This window comes from Brassica oleracea, chromosome C5, assembly GCF_000695525.1.
Source record: "Brassica oleracea var. oleracea cultivar TO1000 chromosome C5, BOL, whole genome shotgun sequence".
Classification (NCBI taxonomy): Eukaryota; Viridiplantae; Streptophyta; class Magnoliopsida; order Brassicales; family Brassicaceae; genus Brassica; species Brassica oleracea.
In genome coordinates this window covers 39420633-39446037 of record NC_027752.1, presented here as the reverse complement: position 1 = coordinate 39446037, position 25405 = coordinate 39420633, and the positions used below count along the sequence as shown (strand labels likewise).

Genomic DNA, 25405 nt, shown 5'->3' with positions numbered 1-25405 from the left:
AAACCGTTGTAATTTTTGTAATTGTAGCATTTAATGATAAACAATTGCAACTTTTGATACTAACCCTTGCAACAATTAGCTCATCCTCAGAATATTTGACAGTTAACCATTGCGAAGCTTAGTAAAGAGTTATAGTAAATGACAAACCAGAAATTACAACAATCAAAAATAGATTAGAAAAGAGAGAGATATTATTCAAATATCACTAAAGATATTTGAGAAATACATATGAACAGGAAAATTTCATTAGTTTTGGATAGGTAGTAAAAATGTGTAAACAAGTGTGTTTTCATTTTCAAAATTGTATAGATTCTTAAGAAATTGTCTTTTCGTTAAATCATACCTAATTTTATGTACTTTCTTAAAATTATTTAAAAGTATTATGGTGATTTTATTTATTAGTTAATTTATTTATTTTAAATTTATATATTTACAAAATATATTAATAGTTATGTTTTGAGGTCTCATGTTATTTCTCTTTGGTCGGTTAAAGCTAAACTTTAGTTAAGTACAAAATAATTGATGTAAACAACTTTTTATCGTATTGGATTTACTTGTTATCAAGTGGTAATCGAAATAAAAGGAACACCGATGTTTGTATATTTGCCTCGAAGGCTCGACAATATTTCCAATGTTACAAAAATAAAATAAGTAAAGGTCTCCAATACACCTCATGATTCGCTCGTCCTTTTCTTTTGCCTATTAGTCTAACTTAATTTTGAAGTGTCCAACTAAAGATTTACCACCTCACCATATAACACTTGCCTCTTGGCCTCTTGGGGGTTAGGTTGTTTGTTGATAAAAGGATCCCTTCAAAGCAAATAGATATTGGTTTCTGCCTTTTCAAAATTTTGATCATTTATCTATACTTTTGAAAGTTTGGAATATATTTGATTCGAAGACTTGATTTAGCTTTTGCTGACAGATGTTAAATTGAGTTTTGCTGAGATTGTTTACTGTTTATCCGGGATGTAATAGTGAGACTATAAAGTGGATTCAGTCCACAACCATTCATTTAAAAGACAGCTGGAGGTCTCCATGGACTCTCACATGCTCCTACTGAAAATTATGTTGTTGTTTTTTTTTTCAGATAGCTCTCTAAACAAACAGAAACATATTTAACTAACATCTAAGGTTATGAAGAACTCCAAAGAACTATAAGATAAATTTGGAAGTCCTGAATCAGCTTCTCCTTCACTGACTATGCCTCTCTTTCTCCAATTAGGTAAAGTCAAAAAACCTTTTTTTTTACCGTCTCTTTCCTTCCTCATTTTCACCGTAATAGTAAAAACACAAGGAAGAGCACTAGAGCAAGTGCAGCAGAGGAGAGTCCCCAAACCCAATACCTCTGAGCCTTTCTACGGTTTAGGATAGCTTTAGGAAGAGCTTCGGTTCCTCTTGCACGGTGTTTGTACCTGAAACTCCTCTTTGGAAACATTGATCTCTGCTTCTCTTTCCCTGAGACTGCTATAGTACTCACCTTTTCAAGCTCATTGATTGCTTCTTGTGATTTGACAAGAGAAGAGTTTGATGCAGCTTTCTTCTTCGCTTTCTTCTCACACTCCTGAAAAACAAAATAAATAATTTAGAAACAGACCAATGAATAAGAAAGTGATAATGACACAAAGAGCATTAGTAAGTAACTTGCCTTGAGTTTCTTTTCAGCTTCCTTTTGAGCTCTTATAGCAGCTTTAGCAGTTGCTTTCTCTTGTAGCTTCCTCTTCCTTTCCATAGCTAACTGAGCTTTCTCTAGCTGCTCTTCACGTTTCCTTTCCTTCAACGTTTCTTCATCAACCTCTCCTTCTTTTTTCGGATTCTCATACACCGGGAACTCCAAGTCTATAACATCACTCTCCTCAGCACTTGACCTGCTGAAATCCATCGCCTTCTTCCTCACTTCTTTCTTTTGCTTTTCAGTGATTACATTCCCATCTTGAGACGAGTTTGAGCTGGAGTCTTCTCTGTTCATCTTGTGAACCGCCATACCTTCCTTTCTAGTCTTAAGCAGCTTCTCCCGAACAGCCTGAGCTTCACTTTCAGGATCTCTAATCCTCCCATCTCGGCTCAGCTGTCTTTCACAGAGTGAATGCGAGATTCTTTTCACGTAGTCCTCTCTATAAGCCTTGTCATTGTTCCAACGAGCCATGAACCTATCAACCTATTAAAAAGATAGGCTCAGGATTAGATTCTTTAAAATCTCAATCAATCCTGCAATTAGACTGGACGAGAACAAACAAACCTCAGAGCTAGAGTACACTTCAAGGTCTCTAACGTTTCCAGAAGCAGCCAGTTCTTTGGCTCTCTTCATAACAGCAATGCTGTGGTAAAACGCAGCGTTCTAACAACCAGAAAAACCAAAATGTTATTAGATCTTTGAGATCGATAAGCAAAACTAACAGAGAGACAAAAGAACCTTACCCCTTTGTCTCGCTGTATCCTCAGCATCTTAATCTTTTCATATGATTTGTCTCTCTGCTCAAGTATGTATGACATTTCTGCATCAAGAACCATGACCTTGTTCTGAATCTGTCCTATTTTGTCACTCAACTGCTGAATGTTCCATGCAATAGCTTCAAGCTCCTTCTTTACTTCATTCATTTCCACAGCCATTAACTGAATGTTCCATGCAAACAAAAAAGAAACCACACATCATTACAATATATATATAGTAAAAGCCCTTAAAGTTCATTAGCTTCAGTAGAGCCTACCTTGAGACTGTGTATGGAAGCTTCTTTCTGCGCAAGAGAGTCATCACTTAGAGTCATCCCACCAGGCTTCTCGGTCTCTTGAAGCATCCAATCTTCTTCCTTCACACTTCCATGTTCAACCACGTAATGTGCTGTGAAGATCTGCATCCACAAAATGAAACAATCGGCCACTTTAAAACCTTCACTATACAAGAAATGGGTTTAGAAAGAAAAAAAATAGTTTGCATTACAAGATGGTCAAGTTCATCACTGCTAGAGCACCGTAGACCTTCCTGCAGAGAATCAAACTCCATCTTCTTATCTTCCAAAACCACTTTACGTCCTTGCGATCTAGCAACCAAACTCTCCATTTGAGCATACAAAGACGACAACTCAGCCTACCAACGACAACCCAAAAAAAAAAATCAAAACTTGGAAACAGTAATCATCACACAAAACAAAAAAAGGCTTTTACCCTTTGGTATTTCTGAGCACTGTAGACATCAATTCTCCGTTTATTCCAGTGATAAATCTCTGAATCAGCTTTACTGATTTTGGATTTGATGTCGAGATCATCGTAAGCCGGTTGCTTGACGAAGTAGAAAGAGAAAAGCTTGGTTTCACGCCATCCCGGTGAACTATCGCCGGAGAAAACAGTACCTTCTTCTTCGGTGGTTACGGTCGATTCGCCGCAGTTTGAGCCGCCGCCGCCGGATTGGTCGCTTCCGATGAGTATTAGGTCGTTCATCTCCGGGGGAGGAGGAACCACCTCGAAGCCATCACAGTATATAATTTGCGCACCCATTTGTTTTTGTTCCTTAGAAGACGAGAACAGAGGAGCATCACTATAAGAAGAAGTGGTGACATTGTCAATTAAACGTAAACTCATGTCAAGACAAAAACTTTTTAAAAAGATCTGTCAGATAAATTGAATACAAGGTCAGCAAATAAAGAAGATTTAAAAACATGCGAGAATCTGATAAAGAACAAAAAGGATGTGAATCACCAATCAACAACAGAGATATATCCTCTAAATCAGATTTCGACAAAATTATTATTGAGCTCGGATATTTTTTTTTTTTTAAAACGTAGAATTGAGGAAAAAATATTTAAGACTATTTAAGAAAAATTCAATCTTTTACACTTTAACGGAAAAAGGTTTTGGGGATTTACCTTAGAAAATGAAACGAGTGTAAAACAGATTCTCCGGAAAATCTCAGGGTTTTGGCTGAAGAGGAAAAAAAAAGATCGAGTTTTTAGGGAGAGAAGAGACAACCCTCCTTCTGTTTCTTTTGTCTGTCGTCAATGGAGAGAGAGAAGAAGATCAGACAGGTATCTCTTTTCGCTATTTCTTTCAAAACTCTATCTTAATACTTTTTTTTAAATAAAGATTTTCTTGGTCATTCTATTAATCTCATTTTAATAAGGAAATGTCGATAGATTCTCTTATATTAATATTATTTGTTTTTATTTTTTTGTATTTTTAACCAATTTTGTAAAACGTTTAATGTTTTAGACCTTTTCATATTTCTTTTATAAAGTTTTTTTTTATGATTAACAATGTTTTTTTTTTGCTAACAAGATTAACAATGGTATGATGACAAAAAAACAAAGTTATTGAATAAAACACGCCTAGTTATTATCACTATTATTAATTTACTAAAGTTATTTGTTCTCGACCGGCAGTTTAGAAATGGTAATGACAAGAAGAAAAGAGAGAGAGAGAGGTTTGACAAAAAAAAAAAAGAGAGAGAGAGAGAGAGAGAGAGAAGAATCTGTCCCAATAGAGGTTAGGATTTTGGATAGTCGAAGTCAACTTTTATTAAATAAGTTGACGATTGACTAGTTTATATGGCATTAATTGTTTTCAAGTCCCTTTATATTGCATGTATGCAATAAGAATTTGGCAAGAAAAAAAGAAAGAAAGTTGATTTTTATATTAATATAAAATTTGTTCCTTCTGTTTCACACATTATTAAATTGAAGATTTTATTTATGTTTTTATAAAAGGTGTCCTGCTATATTTTAAATACAAAATTTTAATTACATTTTTTACCTTTTACTTTTCTATTTTTTAGTTAGTTAGAGAAATATATATAGTGCATAAATAAAGAGTAAAACTGTCCTTTTAAATAATTTTTCAATATGTGTGAAAATCTCAGATAACATTCTTTACGGAGCAGTATTTATTTTATTTAGAAAATAATTTACCTACACTAATAACTTATGGATTATAAATCTAAATACTAACAAAGCATGGCTACAAAATATAACAGGACACCTTTTATAAAAGCATAAATAAAATCTTTACACTAATAATGTGTGAAACCGAAGGAAATTTTTTTATATTAATAAAAAGTCAACTTTCTTTGCTTGACATAAATAAGATGGTCTTATATTCAATGTTTTCTGACTCACTACATTAACGTGATTGGATTTATTCACGTCTCCTAAAATCCATTCAAGTAAAGAACATTAACCGGTCAGTATGAGGAGGGTTGCTTGCCTTATCGCATACCAAAACCAGTAATGTTTTCAATGCTTATAGTTGAATAGGCATACCAAAACCAGCAATGTTTTCAATGCTTATAGTTGAATTCAAAAATTCATATTGAAATTGTAAGTAATGTTGATAAATCAATCTCGTGGTCCTTATTCTATTGATGGGATGCATAGGCAAAGTCAATCCCATTTGCTATATTAATTACAGTATTTAATAATATTTGGATTAAGGACGAAACAAAAAGAGTTTTAAGCCTTTAATTATGTGGTCTTTACTCATCGGTTACAATCTTTTTTAGTGGACAATTATACATACGTTACGTAAAGAAGTTAAGTAACGCTATAAAACGAAACATGTCGGACTAGTATTATAACCCATTAAAACTCTCCAATAATCACAATTTTTTAACTAAAGATGAATAATCATAAATTTTAAATATATCCTTTAAAATGAAGAATTCATGTTTAGAATAAGATTATCTCTATATATTAATCTTATGCTCATCTCATAAGACGAACAAGGACGAGATCAACACAATTGCCTTATAACTGCGCGTTTTCACGTCCATGTACTTTGAATTCGCTTTTTTACAAGCTGATACAAACGACAACAACTGTAGACATTTGTATATAATTGTCTCTCTGAGCTGCGTCATCTTTTCATTTGGAGAAATAAGCGGATCCTATCTTACACATAGTTTTTCTTTCCCCGAACCCACATCAAACTCTTATCATCTTCATTCCAACAAAACAAACATCCTCCATCTCTTTTGCATGGAAACAAATAGGGATTGAGACAAGCCAAGTAATTGCCATTTTTGATATATTTGGTAATTGGTTTGGCTTATTCGAGTAATATCAATCTGGATTTACAATTTCAAATACTTGCTAAAAATGATGTACTTGTAAATTACTTACTCCGTCTTATTACTACTCTCTACTTGTGAACTACGTGCAACTATAAAAAGTATTTACTAATTATTTCTAATTTATTTGATAATTATTAATTTATTTTAGCTATTTAAATTTTGCATATGAATTTTAGAAAACCTTAGTTAGTTAGAATTCCAAAATAAAATTGTTTCTTTTTTTATAAATAGTATTTTTTTACTTCTTATATGTTTTAAATCAATATGAGATAACATTAAAAGGAAACAATAAAATGTTTTCATCCATATCCTGTATATAAAGTAAAAAAACTTCAAATATTTTTATAAATATATCATTTTTTAGAAAGTATGAATATACCAATTTTAGTTTATTTCACGTATAAACAAATTATTCTACTATAGTTTAGAATTTTTTTTGTTCAAAAGAATAAATTGATAACAAACCACGAACAACAAGCCAACTTGATCAGAAATACATAAGCCAACAAAAACAACACAACCGTCTTTCCGGAACCACAAACTGACAGGGATTGAAATCTTTTTGGAGCCATAAACGAAAAAACATGCACTTTACGGAAACTAATCGACTCATAATATATATTTTAGATTTCATTTATTAGATTATATAATAACTTGACCAAAAATACATAAGCCAACCAAAACAATGCAACCGTCTTTCCGGAGCCACAAACTGACAGGGATCGAATCGTTTTGGAGCCATAAATAAAAAAAACATGCACTTTCCGGAAACTAACCGATTTATAATATCTATTTTAGATTTCATTTATTAGATTATATAATAACTTGATCGGAAATACATAAGCCAACAAAAACAACACAACCGTCTTTCCGGAGCCACAAACTGACAGGGATCAAAAAAATATTGGAGCCATAAACGAAAAACACGCACTTTTCGGAAACTAACTGATTCATAATATCTATTTTAGATTTTATTTATTAGATTATATAATAACTTGTTCGGAAATACATAAGCCAACAAAAACAACATAACCATCTTTCCGAAGCCACAAACTGAGAGGGATCGAAATCTTTTTGGAGCCATAAACAAAAAAAAACACGCACTTTCCGGAAACTAATCGATTCATAATATCTATTTTAGATTTCATTTATTAAATTATATAATAACTTGATCGGAAATACATAAGCCAACAAAAACAACACAACCGTCTTTCCGGAGCCACAAACTGACAGGGATCAAAATATTTTTGGAACCATAAACGAAAAAAACACGCACTTTCCGGAAACTAACCGATTCATAATATCTATTTCATATTTAATTTATTAGATTATATAATAATTTGATTGGAAATACATAAGTCAACAAAAAACAACACAACCGTCTTTCCGGAGCCACAAACTGACAGGGATCAAAATATTTTTGGAGCCATAAACGAAAAAAACACGCACTTTCTGGAAACTAACAGATTCATAATATCTATTTTAGATTTCATTTATTAGATTATATAATTTTTTTTATTAGATTATATAATAACTTGATCAGAAATACATAAGCCAACAAAAACAACACAACCATCTTTTCGGAGCTACAAGCTGAGAGGGATCAAAATCTTTTTGGAGCCATAAACGAAAAAAAACACGTTTTTTCCGGAAACTAACCGATTCATAATATCTATTTTAGATTTCATTTTTATCAATATTTAAGACTAAATATGTGCTTTTATTTACTAATAAAAAATTACTTTCTAGTGGACGAACCAGCTCAAACTATTCAGGATCCGATTGTTTGCAACTGTGATGGCTTTGACTTTACAAATATTTTTTTTACAAACTTTAGGCATTAAAAACTGACTGTGACTTTAGAAAACACCTAAAACCATAGCTTGTTGTTTTTAAAAACCTTTTACGTCACAACTTTTACGCAACAATTTATGTGAAGAGTAAATTCAGTCATCGTGGCTTTGAGAAGTTTTAGGAATGCTTTAAAGACTTTAGAAATTCTAAGGTTTGATTGATAATTATTTAACTTTAAAGACTTTGGATTTAATTTAAAGTCTCAACCTCTCTAGACTATGGAAACTTCTTAGTCTAGTGGTTAAGGTTTAAATGCTTGTACACCCATGTCTGGGGTTCAAAGCTTATCGAAAGTTTCAGAGTACTATATGTAGAGCCGTTCGTTGTGGTCGTCTGTTGCTGTGGAGAGAACTTGTCTGCCGAGGATGTCGTAAATGAAGAACTGTCAGTCGATCTGTTTTAGAGAAAACTTCATCGTGGAATAATTTTCCGTGTAGTGATTTCATCGATATAGCATATGTTGCAGGCAGGGGTGGACCTCTCGAAAGAATGTGGGGAATGTGGGGTCAGTTGACACCAGTAAACGTATATAAATTTGATTTGTAAACCTTGTTCATTAGTTATCAACAACAAATTGGTGTGTAACTGCACCACTGATATAACACTCGGGTTCAATTCCCCCAATAGCCCCTATATCTACTTTTTACATTTATATTATATATTTTGACCCCGTTAAATTTTAATGTCGAGTCTATCACTGGTTACAGGTAATTGATCATTATCTATCTATATATATTAAGTAGACTTTGTTCTCTTCATATGACATGTGGAAAAAAGGTTTGTTGACATGTGTCATGTTTTTTCTTTTTGTATTTTAGATCATTTTTCTTTTAGATTATTACAATTTGTCTCATCACTTTCTAATTGTGCACTACCGAATCCTTCTTACATTAATGTTTATATATTTTGATTGATTTAGAAATCCATATAGTATTTATAAATCCAAGTAAAATATCTGAATTTTTAATTTTCTCTGATTAGTATTTACAAATCCGGAGGTTTTCCCTCGGATTTGTGTCTTTGTATTTTTAACAAATAAATCCATGTAAATCCATTCAAATCCATTATGAAATCAAATCTATTAGTAAATCCGTATGATTGAATAACACTTGATTTGTATTAGAATTTATGAATCATTAAACCAATAACACATGATTTCAATACATATTTTAAAATCATAGAACCAATAAAACTAAATTTAGTTTGGATTTTCAAATCTATCAAAATACACCAACCAATAACCCCTACTAAGTATCATTATAATTTGAGAATCTATTTTATTGGTCACTAAAATTTAAAAATAAGTAAAATAATATAAATATATTTTAAATATTTAATTTATTCACAACTAAAATAGCATAAACTTTCATCATTTTATTATTTTGACTATTTTCTATTATTTCTTTTACAAATTATATATTTATCTTACTATTAAAGTTATAAAATAACCAAACTAAAAATAAGAAACTAGTGCACAACACAAAATTTAAACCTAAAACCTCCATTATTCAGGTAAAACAAAATGACATAGTAACATTAATTCAATAGAGGTCTAGAGCTGAAAGGAGATCAAGAGCGAAGACTAACTTACCTCATTGTACCATAAAGTGTCTTGGCAAGAACAAGTAAAAATAAAAAAAAAGGATAGAAAGATAAAATCTGAAACGAAGCAATCCTCCGAACAAAAATAAGCGCGATCAAGCACCAACGCAAAGAACCAAGAAAGCGGACCAGAGGAAGAATAATAATCGGAAGGCCAAAGTCACCAAGAAGCAGGAAGATACATGCCTAAAGTACTAGAAGCACAACCACTAGAATAAAGGTAAGAAACACCTCACAAACTAAACAAGAACATGCAAAGCGCCCATGCAAGTGAAGAAACACAAAGCTCTTAATAGAAGAGACCAAAGTTCCAAGAGACTAACTCCGCACACCTATACCAAAGGAAACATGGGAAGAAGAGAAACAACCTGAGGGAGAGATAATAGAAACCAACCACCGCAAAATCAGAGAATAAGCTTGAGACCAGAAATAGCCTTCAAAGCCCACATAGCATACACGAACGAAAACAATATTCAAACCTGGAATGGTAAGCATGGTGAAAAGGAGAGCTAAAAGAGATGTGAGCAGCGATGAAAGCTGCAACGAGATGAGAAAATAGAGAGGGAAAGGGAGACAAAACAAAATCAGCAAACTATGAAGCTGTCCTCGAGCTATGAAAGAGAGCATAGAAGTCAGATCCCCAAAAACTAGATCTTGAAAACCAAGACGAGCAAGGACTATTGACGGTAAGCCAACGACGAGGAAGACAACATCAAATACGACTAAAATCTGATCCAACCCAAGGAGATGCAGTTCCTAACGTCAGCTGAAATCTAAGGAAGAAGAGGAGCAACCAATATTGATTGGAAAAACCTGCAACGTTGTGAGAAACAACCACACAACTGAGAACTCATAAAGTCAATTTAAAAAAAAAATCCGTATAATCTCACCGACGAAGAAGGCGAGGAAGAACAAGAGCATGATGTGAGTCTTTTTCCGGTGATGGTGAAAAGCACCACACACTAGAAAGGTAAACGAAAAACAGAGATGGTGACGGCTCAAGGCCAAAATATGTGGAGAGGAAAAACATCTTAAAAGTTATAATGTTCAAAAATAAAATACAATTTTGACGTTGAAACCATTAATCTTAAAATCGACAAATGCATAAATGCAAAGTTATTGAAATTCAATATGCTTTTACATTATGTGCTTAATTCACTACTAACAAGTACTATGCACACAACAATACATTACTGGAAAAAAACATAAAATATATTAACCTATCACCTACTACTACATAACACACTAAAAACACTAAATAATGCTTTTAACAAATAAAAACGACCACAAAATTACAATATCCAAAATGTTAATAACAGTAAAATAAAATAATTGTGGACTATATAATCCTTTTCGCACTAGCTATTATTATATGAAGTTTGATAATATATTTTATTGTTCACTAAAATTCAAGATGAATAAAGAAATAAATAAAATAATAGAAATATATTTTAAATATTTAATTTATTCACAACTAATGATAAGTTAAATTTTTATTATTTTATTATTTTTACTATTTTCTATTATTTTATTTACAAATTAAATATTTATTGATAGTGTACTATGCTACCTTTAATAAAGATGACAAAATAACACACATAAAAATAAAATAAAAACACTTTTCAAGAAAAAAAATTATCAACAATTCCGTGCGTACACCACTTCCTATATAATAGAATCAGAGATTATAATGTGTTACTAGTGTTAAAAAATGTCCCGTCAGGTTTACAAAAAGAAACCCCCGTAAAATATGGATTGAAAATAAAGGCTCGATTGATTTGAACCGATGGGCCTTAGTTCACATTGAGATGTATAATAGATTCTAAGTTACTAGAAGCCCATTGCGACTTAACGATGATCTCGTGACCACTCCACGCGCCTGTCGATCTTAGTTAAGCGCGTTACTTGTTACCACGTAATCGGCGCAACAAACATACATTAACTTAAAGTCGCATTCCAATGCCAAAAAAAAAATTATTCAGCTATATTCACATGTGTAAGCAAAAACTTCTGGAGACTCTTGCTATGGTCCCTACTTAAAAAGCAACTATTCTTGGGTTTACAATTTTTTTAAAAAAATTACACTAATTTATTTAAATTGTCTTACATTGGTAAATATTTAATGAAAAATTCAACTTCTAAGGCAAAAAACTTTATCAGACTAAGTGAAAATAATTGCGTTACATATGTAAATGGACAGATCTAAAAAAATAGCACATTTCTAAGTTTATGTCACAAAAATAATTTTCAAAAACTAAAATGACCAAAATAACATTTAATATTTTGTGATAAAAACTTTTTTAGCGCTTCTCCATGTAAATATCTAATTAATTCTTTACTAGATACACACTCAAGTAATAAATAAAGAAAACGAGAGTTGCTATCACATTCACATTACCATACGTGTCTGTTACACTGGCTACGCAATAAATATATGTTTTGTCATAAAAAGGGAAAGAGTTCTAATCCTCTACACTCAGATCCACAGATACTATCTGATTCATCCATTGGATGGCGGGTCTGGTTACGTGCCGGCCTCTGATTAGCTTACTTGTACGGTCTTAGTGTAAACTGCAGAGAATAATTAAAGAGTTTTTCTTTGTCTTCTGCGTTTTAATTAATCAAAATTTTAAAACCAAAAATCGTGTAGATTCCTGTAATAAAGGAACAGAGAGACTAAAGTAAAGTTGCTGAATGAATAAATTTTTTTCTCTCTTGTTTAAAACTTATAAAAATAGAAAATTTCAACGAATTGGGAGTATCACACACGCTCATCGAATTTCCAGGTTAGAAAAATCGTTAAGTTTGAATTTTCTATTTTGTTTATTGAGATCTCACTGTCTGTCTTCATCTCTTCTATGTAACTTTACTACTCTCAGACACAGGAGTGTTCCCGTGTTCTTTGAGCACAAAAGTATAGCATCAAGAAAGCGCATACAAAAAAAAGCTTCCTTTGCATCGAGATTAAACAGAGGATCTACGCAACGAACCAGGTTTCTTCATCTCATTAATCTCTATCGTCCGTCAAGCTTTCGTTTCTCGATCTCTTTATCTAAATCTCTAGATTTGTTTATATGGTGTTATTGGTGGGTCTGAGTTTAGTATGTTCTGTAGTGCGCTAGATCTAAATCGCAGCTTCGAGATTCTGATGGTGTCGGTGGTGTTTGAGAATAGTTCTTATATTTGATGCACGACGGATGGATAATAAAAAACTTGATCTTAGGGATATAATCTACGGGAAGGGCTTTTTAGAAATATTCCTTTTTTTTTTTGTAATCGGTAATGCCACTTTTGAGAGGTTTTAAAAAGAGTTGTAATAAGTTGCTTAATATGAGGTTAATCTAGCTGCTGAGATGTCCTATTGATTGATTGGTTGATGATGAATCCTAGTCCGGAGATGTTTTTATGGGGTGGAGAGCCTTGTCGTCTTAATTTTTAATTATCTCTATATTTGTGTCGTAGTTCTCAAGCTTTGAGCTTTGATGTTGCGTGAGAATCTGGCAACTTAAATGTGCGTGTTTTAGTAAATCTTCTTCTTACTATATATGTGGCTCTCAAAACTCTACCAAGGTTTCTCACTGTCTCTGTCTGATCGAGCCTGAACTCGAGATTGTTTGCTTATTCTAAAAGATTCAGACTTTCAAGAAGAGCTGTGAATCAAATATACACTTGACGGTTTTCTTCTAGAAGGGCTTGTTTTCTCGTCTCATGATCACTGCTTCACAGCAATGGGGTATGTAGTAAACGTGGAGAAGAGATGGGTATTCCCTCTCGTCATCACATCTCTCGTCTGCGTTTTCCTCCTCGCAACCTCTTTCAACATGGGCCTCGTCTCCTCCCTCCGCAAAATCAACGGCATTTTCTCCATCATCCCTTCCCCTCTCGCCAAAAACCAAACCACCAAGCTCGACTTCGCCGAGTCCAAAGTCGCTAAACAAACCCGTCCTCACGAAGACAAGCTCCCTCGTTTCGCGTACCTCGTCTCCGGGTCCAAAGGAGACGTGGAGAAGCTCTGGAGAACGCTTAGAGCAGTGTACCATCCGAGAAACCAGTACGTTGTCCACATGGATCTCGAGTCTCCCGTGGATGAGAGACTAGAGCTGGCTTCTCGGATTAATAAGGATCCCATGTATTCCAAAACCGGGAATGTCTATATGATAACAAAGGCTAATCTTGTCACGTATAGAGGACCGACGATGGTGGCTAATACACTTCACGCTTGTGCTGTTTTGCTTAAGAGAAGCGCTAACTGGGATTGGTTTATTAATCTCAGTGCTTCAGACTATCCCCTGGTTACACAAGATGGTAATTAAAAAAAAAAAAAAGATTTGGTCTTATATCTTGTGTTTGATTAACTTACTGACACTCTTCTCTGTGTTTGAAGATCTGCTTCATACGTTTTCGACTCTGGACCGGAACCTCAACTTTATCGAACACACAAGTGATCTCGGTTGGAAAGAGTAAGTTTTTTTTCTTCTTCTCTTACGTTCTTGAGTTGAATCTTTTCTCTTTGTGTTCTTAGTTCCTTTTTTACTTTGTGAAGGGAGAAGAGAGCAATGCCAGTAATGATTGATCCTGGACTCTACATGTTGAACAAATCAGATATATACTGGGTCACACCTCGTCGAAGTTTGCCAACTGCGTTTAAACTATTCACTGGTTAGTCAGTCCTCTTTGAAGCTCCATTGTTGCTGTAAGATTCTTAACTCTTCTTGTTGTCACAGGATCTGCTTGGATGGCTCTGTCACGTCCCTTTGTAGAGTACTGCATATGGGGATGGGACAACTTACCAAGAACTCTCCTAATGTACTACACCAACTTCGTCTCATCGCCAGAAGGTTACTTCCAAACAGTAATCTGCAACGTCCCCGAGTTCTCAAAAACCCCGCTCAACCATGACCTCCACTACATCTCATGGGACACTCCCCCGCAGCAGCACCCTCACGTGTTGTCCCTCAACGACACGTCGCAGATGATATCCAGCGGTGCTGCGTTTGCTAGGAAGTTCAAAAGAGACGACCAAGTGCTCGATATGATCGATAAGGAGTTGCTTGGACGGAGAAACGGTGATGATGGTTTTACTCCTGGTGGGTGGTGCGGTGGGAAACCAAAGTGCTCCCAGGTCGGTGATGTGGCTAACATTAAGCCTGGTGCTGGAGCTCAGAGGCTTCAGGGACTAGTGGACAGGTTAGTCAACGAGGCTAAAACAAGAGTTAATCAGTGTAAATAGATTGAGGAATCGAATCCAGGGAGGGAGAGTTGGACTGTTTCTTACCATATATAATATATATATACATATAGGGTTTAGAGAGACACTATTAGACATTGTTTTGATTATTGAGTTAGATGTCTTGTATACCACGACACTTACTGGTCTCATATTGGAGATTAGTTTTTTCCTTGTTTGAAGCCATTTCGCAAACTAAATAAAAATTATAATCTTTTTTTTTTTTTATTGAGATGTTTCAATGTATAAACATAGTATACAAATACAAAGATTCAATGTTTGTATCCTCCCTTTCTATACACAATCCTATTCTTTTTTTGGTAACAATTGTTTTATCCTATAGTACTCCCAACAAAACAGATCTCTTGCCAAGAAGAAACTACCATCACGCCACCATTTCCAGAATCTTGATGTTGCCATTGGAGTTAGCAGCGACTAAGGTAGACGACAGTCCTCGCCAGCAGATGGAAGATATGAACTGTGAGGCATCATCAACTTCTAGACCAGATGTAGAGTCAGTGTTGCTGAACATGTACGACATCACCGGCATTGGGAATGCCTTGTGGTACACGAAAACCTGTAGTTGAACCACAACAAGAAAGAAAGAATCTCAGACAATCAAGTTTAAAGTGACAATCTCGGTCAAAAGATCAAACATTTACCTCGTTAGTCTCTGAGCCTGTAGCTATATACCCATCAGAGACCGATAAGCCAACAAAGTTCTGCAACAAGCATACCATGTGTTCTCAGAAACTGGATACTTAAAAGAGAGTATACAAAGCAGATGTTACCTTTAGATTAGTGTGTCCAGCAAATGAATGAAGAGGCGTTTCGTTAACACCAGAGGCAGACATGGATAAGTCCCAAAGCTTCAGCGTGTTATCAGTAGAAGAAGACACAAGAGTAGACGAATCCACAAACTTGACATAACTCACTGTCTTACCATGACCAACCATTGTGCTAAGAGGAATCTTGGGATTCCTAAGATCGTAGTAATACACTTTGTGATCTGCAGAGCCGAATGCTAAAGACCGCCCCGAGTCTGATGGAAACTGGACACAACATACATTGGCCTTTGTCTTGATGGTTCCAATGCTAGCTCCCTGAAAAAACGTTTTGCAAAACCAAAAAAAAAACTCTTAAAATCATACATCCTGAGGATTAACATGTCTGAAAAATTTGGAGAAAACTAGGTTCAGTTTTCAATAGCCGACATTTCAAATTAGAATTGCCTGATTGATACTCCATAGCTTAACGGTTCCATCATCGCTTCCACTAGCTAGCAAAGTCGGGTCTGCTGATGAAATATTGATGGACCACACTCTCTTCTTGTGCTCCTTCATCTCTGTAACCAACTGGCTTCTTCCAACATCCCATATCTAATACCACAAATGTATGAATTTAAAAGGTTTTTAACAATTATAAATAAGGAGAATCTAAAGACTAACCTGAACAACGCCTTCAAAGTTACTTGATGCAATCTGACTCTTTATGTAGCTGTTCCAGCATACACTACTCAGCTTTGACCGGCTAGCCAACTCCACAACCGGATAGTGAATGTCCTGGTTATTGTTAACAATGGAATCACATTCAAAGATCTTGATCTTCTTGTTGACACCAGCAGTAGCGAAAAACTCTCCATCTCGGTCAAACGCAAGGGAGCAAACAAGGTTACTAGAGTTCAACAAGTCTCCTTGTTTTAGATCTGCTTTCACTCTGAGCTTACTGAATGATAAGTATTTGCACAAACCCTCAAGGAAAGGGTCTATCCACCCTCCTTGTCTTGAATCATTTTGGGAAAGATCTTTCGGTGCTGCAGAGTTGCTTACTGAGCTTTTCTCCGAACCTCTTCCGTTTTCGCTGCTTAACGGTGAATGTCTAGTTAATGACTTCCCCGAAGCAGCAGCTTTGAGTTGCCTGCGCCTTGTCAGAAAGTAGACGGTTTCTAGCTTCTTGAAGTTTCTCATCAACCTGGAGCTTTCAAGAAACGTGCTTCTTCCTTGACTCTCCTCGTCGTCCGTTTCCTCTGGGGGAATCACTTGTCTAAACCGTTTTCTTGAAGCCAATAATGTTGAAGGCTCTTCCAGGAAGCCGAGATCAGAGTATGAGCTTCCCTTTTGCTTCAAAACTAACTGTCTCTTCGCAACTTGCTCGATGTCTGAAGAAAGAAGTGAAACTGTATCCCTCAATCTATAAGCAGACTCCTGCTTTCTCTGTTGAATCATCAACAAGAACTCGAGTAACGACTCCTGTTCCTCGATTTTGTCCCTAAGCTCTATTGCTGCTTCACGTTCTTCCAGATTATCTCTTGGTTCGGTCATAAACTCGCTTTGCAGCAAGTCACTGCACCATTAAAGACAAACTTCTCGTTTAGTTCCATTTAGTAAAAAAAAATGAACAATGCACAAAACAAACCTCATTGATGGTCGACAGCTTGGCTCTGGATGCAAGAGCCACAAGCAGAAAGAAGCTTCTTTAGGACATTTGAGCAGTATCTGAGGCGGAAGCACACGATGTCTTAAACTAGACATGGTTCTTGACTTGTCTTCTCTTGAAGGCACAGGACAGAACAGCTGCAAAGGGACTAACTTTCATCTAGTTACCAAAAGCAGCTAATAATATGTTACAAAACAATGTGAGTTCTTAATCACAAACCTCGAAAAGAAGAACACCAAGACGGTAGACATCTGAAGCACAAGTACTCGTAGAACCAAACTCCTCTTCAGGGCTTGTATACCAACTCGTCTCCATCGCTAACACATGTTTCATCGGAAACGGTTGCTTCTTCTCTTCCTCTAGCTTCTCTACTTGCCTCTCCAAGATATTGTTATAGGATCCAGCGTCCTCTCTTTTCTTATGGCTAACTGGACCGTCCTCCAAGGAATCAGCAGACCCCGAGTCGGAGCAAGAAGCGGACTCAATGAATGAAACATGGTTAAACGAAGACATGACAAAGCAAGAAGGTCTAACGTTATGAACAACAATGCCTTGAGAGTGAGCCACATTCACAATCTCCACGATTTGTCTGAAAACGTGCAAGCACTCGAAAACGTCTACGCACCGTTCAGGCTTGTCCAGCCACTGTCTCAAGCTGACATCGCCCCATTCCAAGGATCTAACAAAAGGGTCATCAATCCCTAAAGAATCTTCTTCGCTGGATTTGTGTGCGCTGCTACCAAACACGCTTAACGGTTTCGAACGAGGTGTGACTCTCTCGAGCGGTGAGAACTCAGTGTTCCTGTCTGAAACGCCAGAGGTATTGAGGAACCCTCTAGAGTTGGAGTTTGAAGAGTCTTCCATCTATCATCCGCAAAAGGCTACTAACTAGAAACCACCAATAAGTAGGCAATGAGTTCTCTGGATTCTCAACTCTAACTGGAACCATGTCGGATTCAGCAGCTCATTGCTTTAAGAGCTTAGACACTCAGAATGTAAAAAGCCCTTTTTCGAGTGATCCCAACCACACAAAAGGAAACCCTTAGGCTAGAAAAGGAAGAACATTCAACCCATTTGAGGAAACCAACCAAAAGATATAAATGCCCAAATAAAAATGCAAACTTTGATCATATAAAAAAAAAAGAGCCAAAAAAAGGAAGGAAGCTTCTGTACCGCAAAAGCTAAAGTGAGAGGGAGAGAAGATAAGAAGGACCTGAGAGAGGCCAACCAACCAGAAATGATCTTTTCGAGATTGAAACAGAACCACACATACAATACAGAAACACAGTTTTTTTTTTCTTCCTCCTGTTTTTTAACTCGAGAAAAGCAGAAGCAGCCACACTCTACTCTCGTAAAAAAAGTCTCGGCCTTTTAGAATAAAAACAAAAATAACGACTGCTGAGAGAAACGATTCACTGTCGACGAGTCGTTGTTTACTAGTATATATTTTAATGGGATATCTCTCTTAGTTCAGGTTTTCTTTCGATTTTGATAATCCTCTCTTTACACGCAAGCAACGTGGTTACTCTAGGGCCTTACAAATCACCATAACAGAAAAAGGACAACATTTACATGAGGGGGAATGTATAAAATATAGGCAAACATTGGGGGTCAAATCTTCAAACTTTTGCTCTGGAATAAAGAAACATTTCTTATGAATTTTCTTTTTTGACACAAAAACATTTCTTATGAATAACGCACAAAATGACCAGATTCTTTTCAAGAGCAATGAATTTTTTTTTTCTTTTTTTTTTCACGATCAATTAATCTCTCCAAAGACAATTAATTTCGTTTAAGTTTTTTTCAAAAGGTGGAAAGGAAGTTATCATTAAATCAGTAGTCACGGCTTTGTCTAACCATGTGATGTCTATTTATCGGCTACCAAAAGCAACGGTGAAGAAATTGACGAGTGCGGTATCAAAATTTTGGTGAAGCCCAAGAAAAAATACAAGGGGTATGTACAAACAAAGACGAAGGAGGTCTAGGCTTTAAGAATATAACAGATTTCAATACGGCTATGCTTGGAAAGCAATTGTGGAGGCTGATAAAAAAGCCTTCAACTCTTTTTGCTAGAGTTTTTAAAGGACGGTACTATAGGAATGCCTCACTCCTAGAACCGTTCCGTTCATACTCTCCGTCGTACGGTTAGAGGAGTATTGTATCTGCTAGATCTCTGGTTAGCAAAAGACTAATCAAAAGGGTGGGAACGGGGTCCTCTATCTCTGTATGGAGTGATCCATGGCTCCTAACCACTCGCCCGAGACCAGCAAACAAAAATCAACATGACACTTATCAGGACCTCACAGTGGACTCTTTGATAGATCCAATTTCACGAACTTGGAAGTCACAAGTAATCCAGGATTGGTGGATCCCCAAGACGCTCAAATTATTGAAAGTATTCATTTGAGTAAGACTCAATTGGTGGATAGGAATGAATGGCATTTCACAAATAATGGAAAATATTCGGTTAAAACAGGATGGCATTTCACAAAACCACCAGCTTTTTATGGTCCCACAGTGGATACTCTAAAAGCTTTCTGTTGGGAGGTGAAATGTCCTCTGAAGCTTAAGCATTTTTTATGGCAAATGGTATCCGGATGTATAGCTGTTAAGAAGAATCTGCAAGCAAGAGGAATGAAGGGAGATATTTGTTGTATTAGATGTGGAGCTGAGGAGGAATCAATAAACCATGTGTTTTTTGAGTGCCCTCCTGCACGTCAAGTTTGAACTTTGTCAAAGATACCGTCTAACCCAGTCTACTTTCCCACAAGTTCATTATTTACAAATATGGATCATTTTTTCTGGAGGGTACTCCCGAAGATGGAAGATCATCATTTTGCGTGGATACTATGGTATATTTGGAAATAAAGGAATAATAAGGTCTTTAGTAATTTGGATATTGACCCAAGAGATACACTTACGCTTGCAGAAACTGAATCAACACTTTGCACTGAGGCTCAGGTGATGAAGACTAAGCAGGAGAATGAGGTTTTGAATCGGCAGCCGAGGGTTGGTCGTTGGTGTTTTATAGATGGTTCCTGGAAAGATAAAGAACCTTATTCAGGTCAAGGATGGTATAGCATACTCGAGGGCTTTCAGGGATTGATGGGTGCAAGGAATACTAGGGCATGTCTTTCACCTCTTCATGCAGAGATGGAAGCTTTGATATGGACAATGGAATGTATGAGGAATTTACATCAGTTTCATGTTACTTTTGCTACGGATTGTTCTCAATTGGTGAAGATGGTTTCGGAACCAAAGGAATGACCGGCGTTTGAGAGTTACCTGCACGACATAAAGTTACTGAAGACACATTTTACTAGCTCAGCGATCATTCATTTACCCCGGACGGAAAATCAAAAGACAGATAGAGTCTAGCACGATGTGCCAGAAAACAATCGTTTTTCGTCGTTCACATGGATGCGGAGTTACCGGTTTGATTCGCAGAGTCTATATGAGTCTGTTTGTTGACGACAAAAAAAAAAAAAAAGACAATAAATAGCTATGAGACAATATATAAATGCCTCGGTTTATCACTTTCTTAAACAGTAACCAAGCCAAACCGTTCGGAACCGGTTTAGTTGTTGGTTTTGTAAAGAGGTTCGAGTTATCGAGGGTCATGCCGTTGAATTTAATGGGTGGTGTGGTCTGAAAGAGGAGCATAGCTTAAAAACAGAGTAATGAAACCGAGTCTTGTAAATTTGCATTGTTCGAGAGCAAGACATCGAACTCGAATTGTTAAAGAACAAGAAAAAAAAACGAATTGTCAGTTTACAGGCGCCAGTCACCAGCTCCAGGCCCTGCTAAGAAATGGACCTACTGTGTTTCAGGGGACGTGGTTTATTTTATTCGTATTTTGAGTAATATAACTGATCTCATTATCTATTTCTTGTCCCATTTCTTAATTGAACATTTTTAAAAATTCATATTCGTGTATAACCTCCCTCTCGCTATCACTACCGCAGAAACTACTTGTCCATCTTGCTTGGCAAGCGACGGCTTATTGGTTTTGGAATGGGCGAGACACAAGACTCCATGCCAACACCTTTTGCTCAACGGATCAGATATTCAAACAGATCGATCACCAACTTAGGAACAAACTTCAGAGTTTCAGGGACTCAAACCCAAATCGATCCTCCTTTATCATGCAGAGTTGGATTCGATTTGGATGATCATGATCGTGATACGCATCGACTTCTCTTCTCTTTCTTAATCGAAAAAGACTTTTCCCTTTCACCAGTGGACTTTATTCCTTGGGCTTGCTTCAGTATGGGCTTCTAGTATCTTGGGCTTGACTATTGTGACTCTAAGTATGGGCTTGTTAGCAACACTTCTATTGAACTTTTGTAAACATTTTGAATCTTTTATTTTATTTAAGTAAGTAGTTTACAAAAAAAAATAATTGTGTATTATGTATTATGTACATATATATAATCTTTGCCTATGGAGTTCCACAAATACTTATACTTATATAATATATATATATATATATAATACAGTTCTAATGAGAATAACCCATTGTAGGTGGTCTAAGACATTCTACGTTTGTAGAATTCTACATGGAAAAACATATTATATATTTAGACGTTTATTATATTTTATTCGGAATATATGGCTTCAAGCATATATGGTATACAAATACAATTCATCCCTTAAAACGCTCTGTGTTAAGAAATTTGAGGGTGATATATAGGCTTCAGGCAAGATCAAGTTATTTGTTTAAAAAGAAAGTTTAAAAAGAAAGTTTAATTTATTGTCAATCTCAGAATACAAAAGAACATGAAATACAATACAAAGTAAGCCACATATCTGGCTTTTTATTTGTTTTAAGGTTTTAAACCTTCGTTATTCACTCGAACGAGCATAAATAACGCAAGCTGGACTTAACCAAACCGGTTTAGTTGTTCTTGGCGGCATTTTCAAAAGACCAGCTCCAGATATCGTGACGCTCAGCGGCACGTCCCATGGAACCAGCAAAACCGACGTAACTGTTTTGTAGAATAACATCATTGAGCTCTCTCGGGCCTTGGATCAAAGGTCTCTTAGGTTTCTTCATGTTCTCAGGCGCGAGCGTAATGGTAATCCTGTTGTCTTTGTTTCTAAACTCAATCCAAGCCGTGAACCTCTCTCCACTGCTCAGGTTCACATCTTTGAACGACCAAACCTTCCTCTTCCCGACTCTCGTCTGAACCCAGTAACCAGCTTTCTCCGCGACGTTCGAAGTCATGGAGTTGATGTTGAGCCCGACGTGGTTGCCACTAATGTCTTGGAACTCCTTGTTCTGGAAAGTGTCGAACTCGACGGCAAAGAGGTTGTTCTCCGCCTTCCCGTTGTTGGTTTTGTTGAGTATGCCGAGGAATCCGCCGCCGGAAGCGCCGGAGTTGTCGACGGTGGGGACGACGATGAAGGCGAGGCCTTGACCGGAGTTTGGTTTGGTGCGAGGAGTGATGGAGAAGGTGAAAGAGGTCTCGAATGAGTAAGGAGCTGAATCGTTGGATGGTTTGAATGGGATGGGGTTGATGTAGAGACCTTGACCGTGAGAGAATGGGTTTTCGTCACGGGTCATGGACCAAGCTCCGGATCGGTCTAAACCGTCGGAGGAAGGACCAAGCTCTGCGTCTCCGAGGAAGAACAAGTTGTCTCCATCGAAGGTTTTGAAGTTGAACTTGACGGCAAAGGCTGCTTGAGCTAAGAACAGAGCAAGGAAACAGAGTTTGTGAATCTGCATTGTGTGGTTTTTGTATGTGACTGAAGTGTGAGAAGATTGATTGATGATGATGAAAGATCTCAGGGTGGTAATGTGTTTATTATATAAGAGTTTACGTAAGCCATCGAGTTTGATTATTCAAACTTGGTGCAAACAATGTTCGAAAATGGTCAAATAAATTAAGCAAAGTGGACGTGTTGGTGCGTTACAGACGCCGCCACAAGGGCCTAGCAGTGATATTGGACCTACTAATCAATGAACCATCCTTATCATTTTGCTAATTGTAGTAATTGTTTTTTTAGTAATAATTGATTGATTCTATTGCGTAGTTTCTTGTCGCCTTTCTCTACGAAACATTGTGTGAATTCACGACGACTCATGTATAAACCTGAGATATTGACATCTTGATCATTACTCTTCCCCTGTTTGATTGATGTTTGCTTTGTCTTTTTCCAGTACGTGGATACATGAGTTATTTAGGTGTTATCAAAGTTTAACAAGAAACACTAATCATTCGATGCCGTCTTAGCTCAGTGGTAGAGCGCGTGACTTTTAATCCCGTGGCCGTGTGTTCGATACCCACAGACGGCGGTGGATGTTTTATTGTCAAAAATCAAATTTCAACACAAGAAAGTTTTTAACAATTAGGAAGAGGAGCTCGAACAACGAAAACACTAGTGTTCCTTCTCCTTTTCGATTCTATGATGAAGGGGAGCTCAACCAAACCTGTGGTTCTGGAAGTTTGTTCGACGTGTCAACCCATGTGGATGATACCCCTATGAGCTCCTTTTTGCTGCAGTCCCTTTTCATGTTGTGCATACAATGTTACTCAATCATAAGGTGCCCTTATATGTGGAAGTTACAAAGAGATAAAAGGAAAGACATAAATATGGAAACTGTACAAATACAAGGAAAATGAAATAGAGTTTCTTTTTTTCTAAAGCCTAAGCTGCATCTCTCTCCTCTTCATGCGGCCGCCTCTCTCTCTCTCTCTAGGGTTGGGTCATCTCTCTCTCTCTTGGTATTGGGCCGGTTATAGACCGGGCCGGTTATGGACATTCATCATATGGTTTATAACACTTCCCCTTGTATGTCATAACCATAAAGAGTTCGTAATACGCTTTGGATGTTGCCTCATTAAAACCTTACCAGGAAAATCCAGTGGAACAAAACCATGGTTAAGGAAAAAGAGTACAACACGCATTACTCCCCCTGTTCTGAACATCACTGAAAATCTTTCAGTCTACGTATCCCAATCTCCGTATATGTCCTTCAAGTTGGCGCATCCCAACTTGATGGTTGAGCTTCATGGATACCAATGACTAATGGTCTCAATATCAAGGCAAGACGCCAATAGTACTTAAGGTTAGGGACGTATATGTCTTTAGTGCCTTACCGTCGAACATGAGCTAAACATATAGGAGATTCTTGGCAAGAACACATGTCCGGCCTAGTATGGCTTGTCTATTACATCAAGGCGCCAATGGTACTTGGGTAATGGACTTTACCGGACCAATCCTTCTTGGGACCAAAGGATCTGTGTCCAAGTCAGGGATATTCACGACCATGTCCTTCTTGTGGACCAAACAGATCAGTGTTTAAAACAAGTGATCTCACGCCCATGTACTAGATAATGGGTGAGACCGGTCCACATTAAATCCCTTGAGTACCCTTTTCTGTATATACTATTTGATGCACAAGAATTTTATTGTTAATGTACTCAAGCTGTAGTCCCAAACAAAACTTTGTTTTCCATGATCTTTCATCTCAAACTCTTTCTTGAGATATTCAATTATTTGAGAAATTGTACCCAGAGGTTCTTAGAATATTCATATCATATACTTTGATGATTATCAATATTGTTCTCGAGAACTTGTTGTACTTTCAGCTTAATACCCTATAGTACTTTCACTATCCAGTGGATCATATAAATATGCAGCCACTACATCAATTTGCTGCAAGTCTACATTTTCTCTCCTATATAGCCAGACTTATGAGAAATCTAAAAGTAGTTGCATCCACCACATGGGAGTATGTCTCTTCATAATCTATTACTGGTCTTTGTGAGAATCCTTGTGCAACATGAGCTTTATATCTCATGATTTATATTCCTCACAAGACCCATTTATATCCATTGGTTTTAATATCATATGGCGTTTTAATCATATGGCCAAATACGTCTTTCTTCTTTAAACTATTTAACCCTACGTTTCCGTTCAATCCAATATGTTCTACGAGTGAGCACTCTTATATTGACGTGGGTCTATGATCCTCGCTGGGATTCTTATCTTTTGGAACCTATTGGTCTATCTTGTATAGAGTCTGTAGCAACTTGATTGTGTCTCTCTTGGACATAAATTTCGTTGGTGCTTTACAAGCTGGTTTATATATGACTTAGTCATTTTTCGGGTCAGCAAATGTGTCTGGCATTTGATTAGCTACCTTTGCAAATGTATAATTTTTGGACGTCTATTTCACATTCTTTAGTCCGAGGATCTTGCCAAGACAATGATGGTCGATG

General features: G+C 36.5%; 4 protein-coding genes and 1 non-coding gene across 10 annotated transcripts; 2 read left to right on the top strand and 3 right to left on the bottom strand.

The window, feature by feature from the left end:
• Positions 1-973: 973 nt before the first annotated feature.
• Positions 974-3612, bottom strand: LOC106343891 (proton pump-interactor 2). The gene is made up of 7 exons (XM_013783244.1): positions 3163-3612; positions 2939-3085; positions 2709-2849; positions 2419-2613; positions 2240-2338; positions 1649-2158; positions 974-1564 (listed from the first exon to the last, which is right to left on the bottom strand). Exons 1-7 carry the CDS (start codon positions 3574-3576, stop codon positions 1274-1276), a joined length of 1797 nt encoding a protein of 598 aa, XP_013638698.1. The 5' UTR covers positions 3577-3612; the 3' UTR covers positions 974-1273.
• An 8520-nt stretch (positions 3613-12132) lies between these two features.
• LOC106294639 (xylosyltransferase 2) lies at positions 12133-14913 on the top strand. Of its 6 annotated transcripts, XM_013730248.1 has the most exons (7): positions 12133-12300; positions 12394-12507; positions 12977-13025; positions 13145-13819; positions 13899-13974; positions 14058-14173; positions 14239-14744. In XM_013730248.1, the coding sequence occupies exons 4-7, from the start codon at positions 13243-13245 to the stop codon at positions 14742-14744; spliced, it is 1275 nt and encodes a 424-aa protein (XP_013585702.1). In that variant the 5' UTR covers positions 12133-12300; positions 12394-12507; positions 12977-13025; positions 13145-13242. The 6 variants fall into 6 exon arrangements, with proteins under 6 accessions (XP_013585702.1, XP_013585701.1, XP_013585700.1 ...); XM_013730247.1 differs by lacking the exon at positions 12977-13025; XM_013730246.1 differs by lacking the exon at positions 12977-13025 and having other exon boundaries at positions 13085-13819.
• A 28-nt stretch (positions 14914-14941) lies between these two features.
• LOC106294638 (protein SPA1-RELATED 3-like) lies at positions 14942-18588 on the bottom strand. Its single transcript, XM_013730243.1, has 7 exons — positions 17397-18588; positions 17157-17314; positions 16190-17084; positions 15974-16120; positions 15533-15844; positions 15404-15463; positions 14942-15318 (listed from the first exon to the last, which is right to left on the bottom strand). The coding sequence occupies exons 1-7, from the start codon at positions 18039-18041 to the stop codon at positions 15127-15129; spliced, it is 2409 nt and encodes an 802-aa protein (XP_013585697.1). The 5' UTR covers positions 18042-18588; the 3' UTR covers positions 14942-15126.
• Positions 18589-21906: 3318 nt separating this feature from the next.
• On the bottom strand, positions 21907-22973 carry LOC106343897 (lectin-like protein At3g16530). The gene has a single exon (XM_013783251.1). The coding sequence runs from the start codon at positions 22903-22905 to the stop codon at positions 22075-22077; it is 831 nt and encodes a 276-aa protein (XP_013638705.1). The 5' UTR covers positions 22906-22973; the 3' UTR covers positions 21907-22074.
• Positions 22974-23403: 430 nt separating this feature from the next.
• TRNAK-UUU lies at positions 23404-23475 on the top strand. The gene has a single exon. It is a non-coding gene; the product is annotated as a tRNA-Lys (tRNA).
• Positions 23476-25405: the final 1930 nt, after the last annotated feature.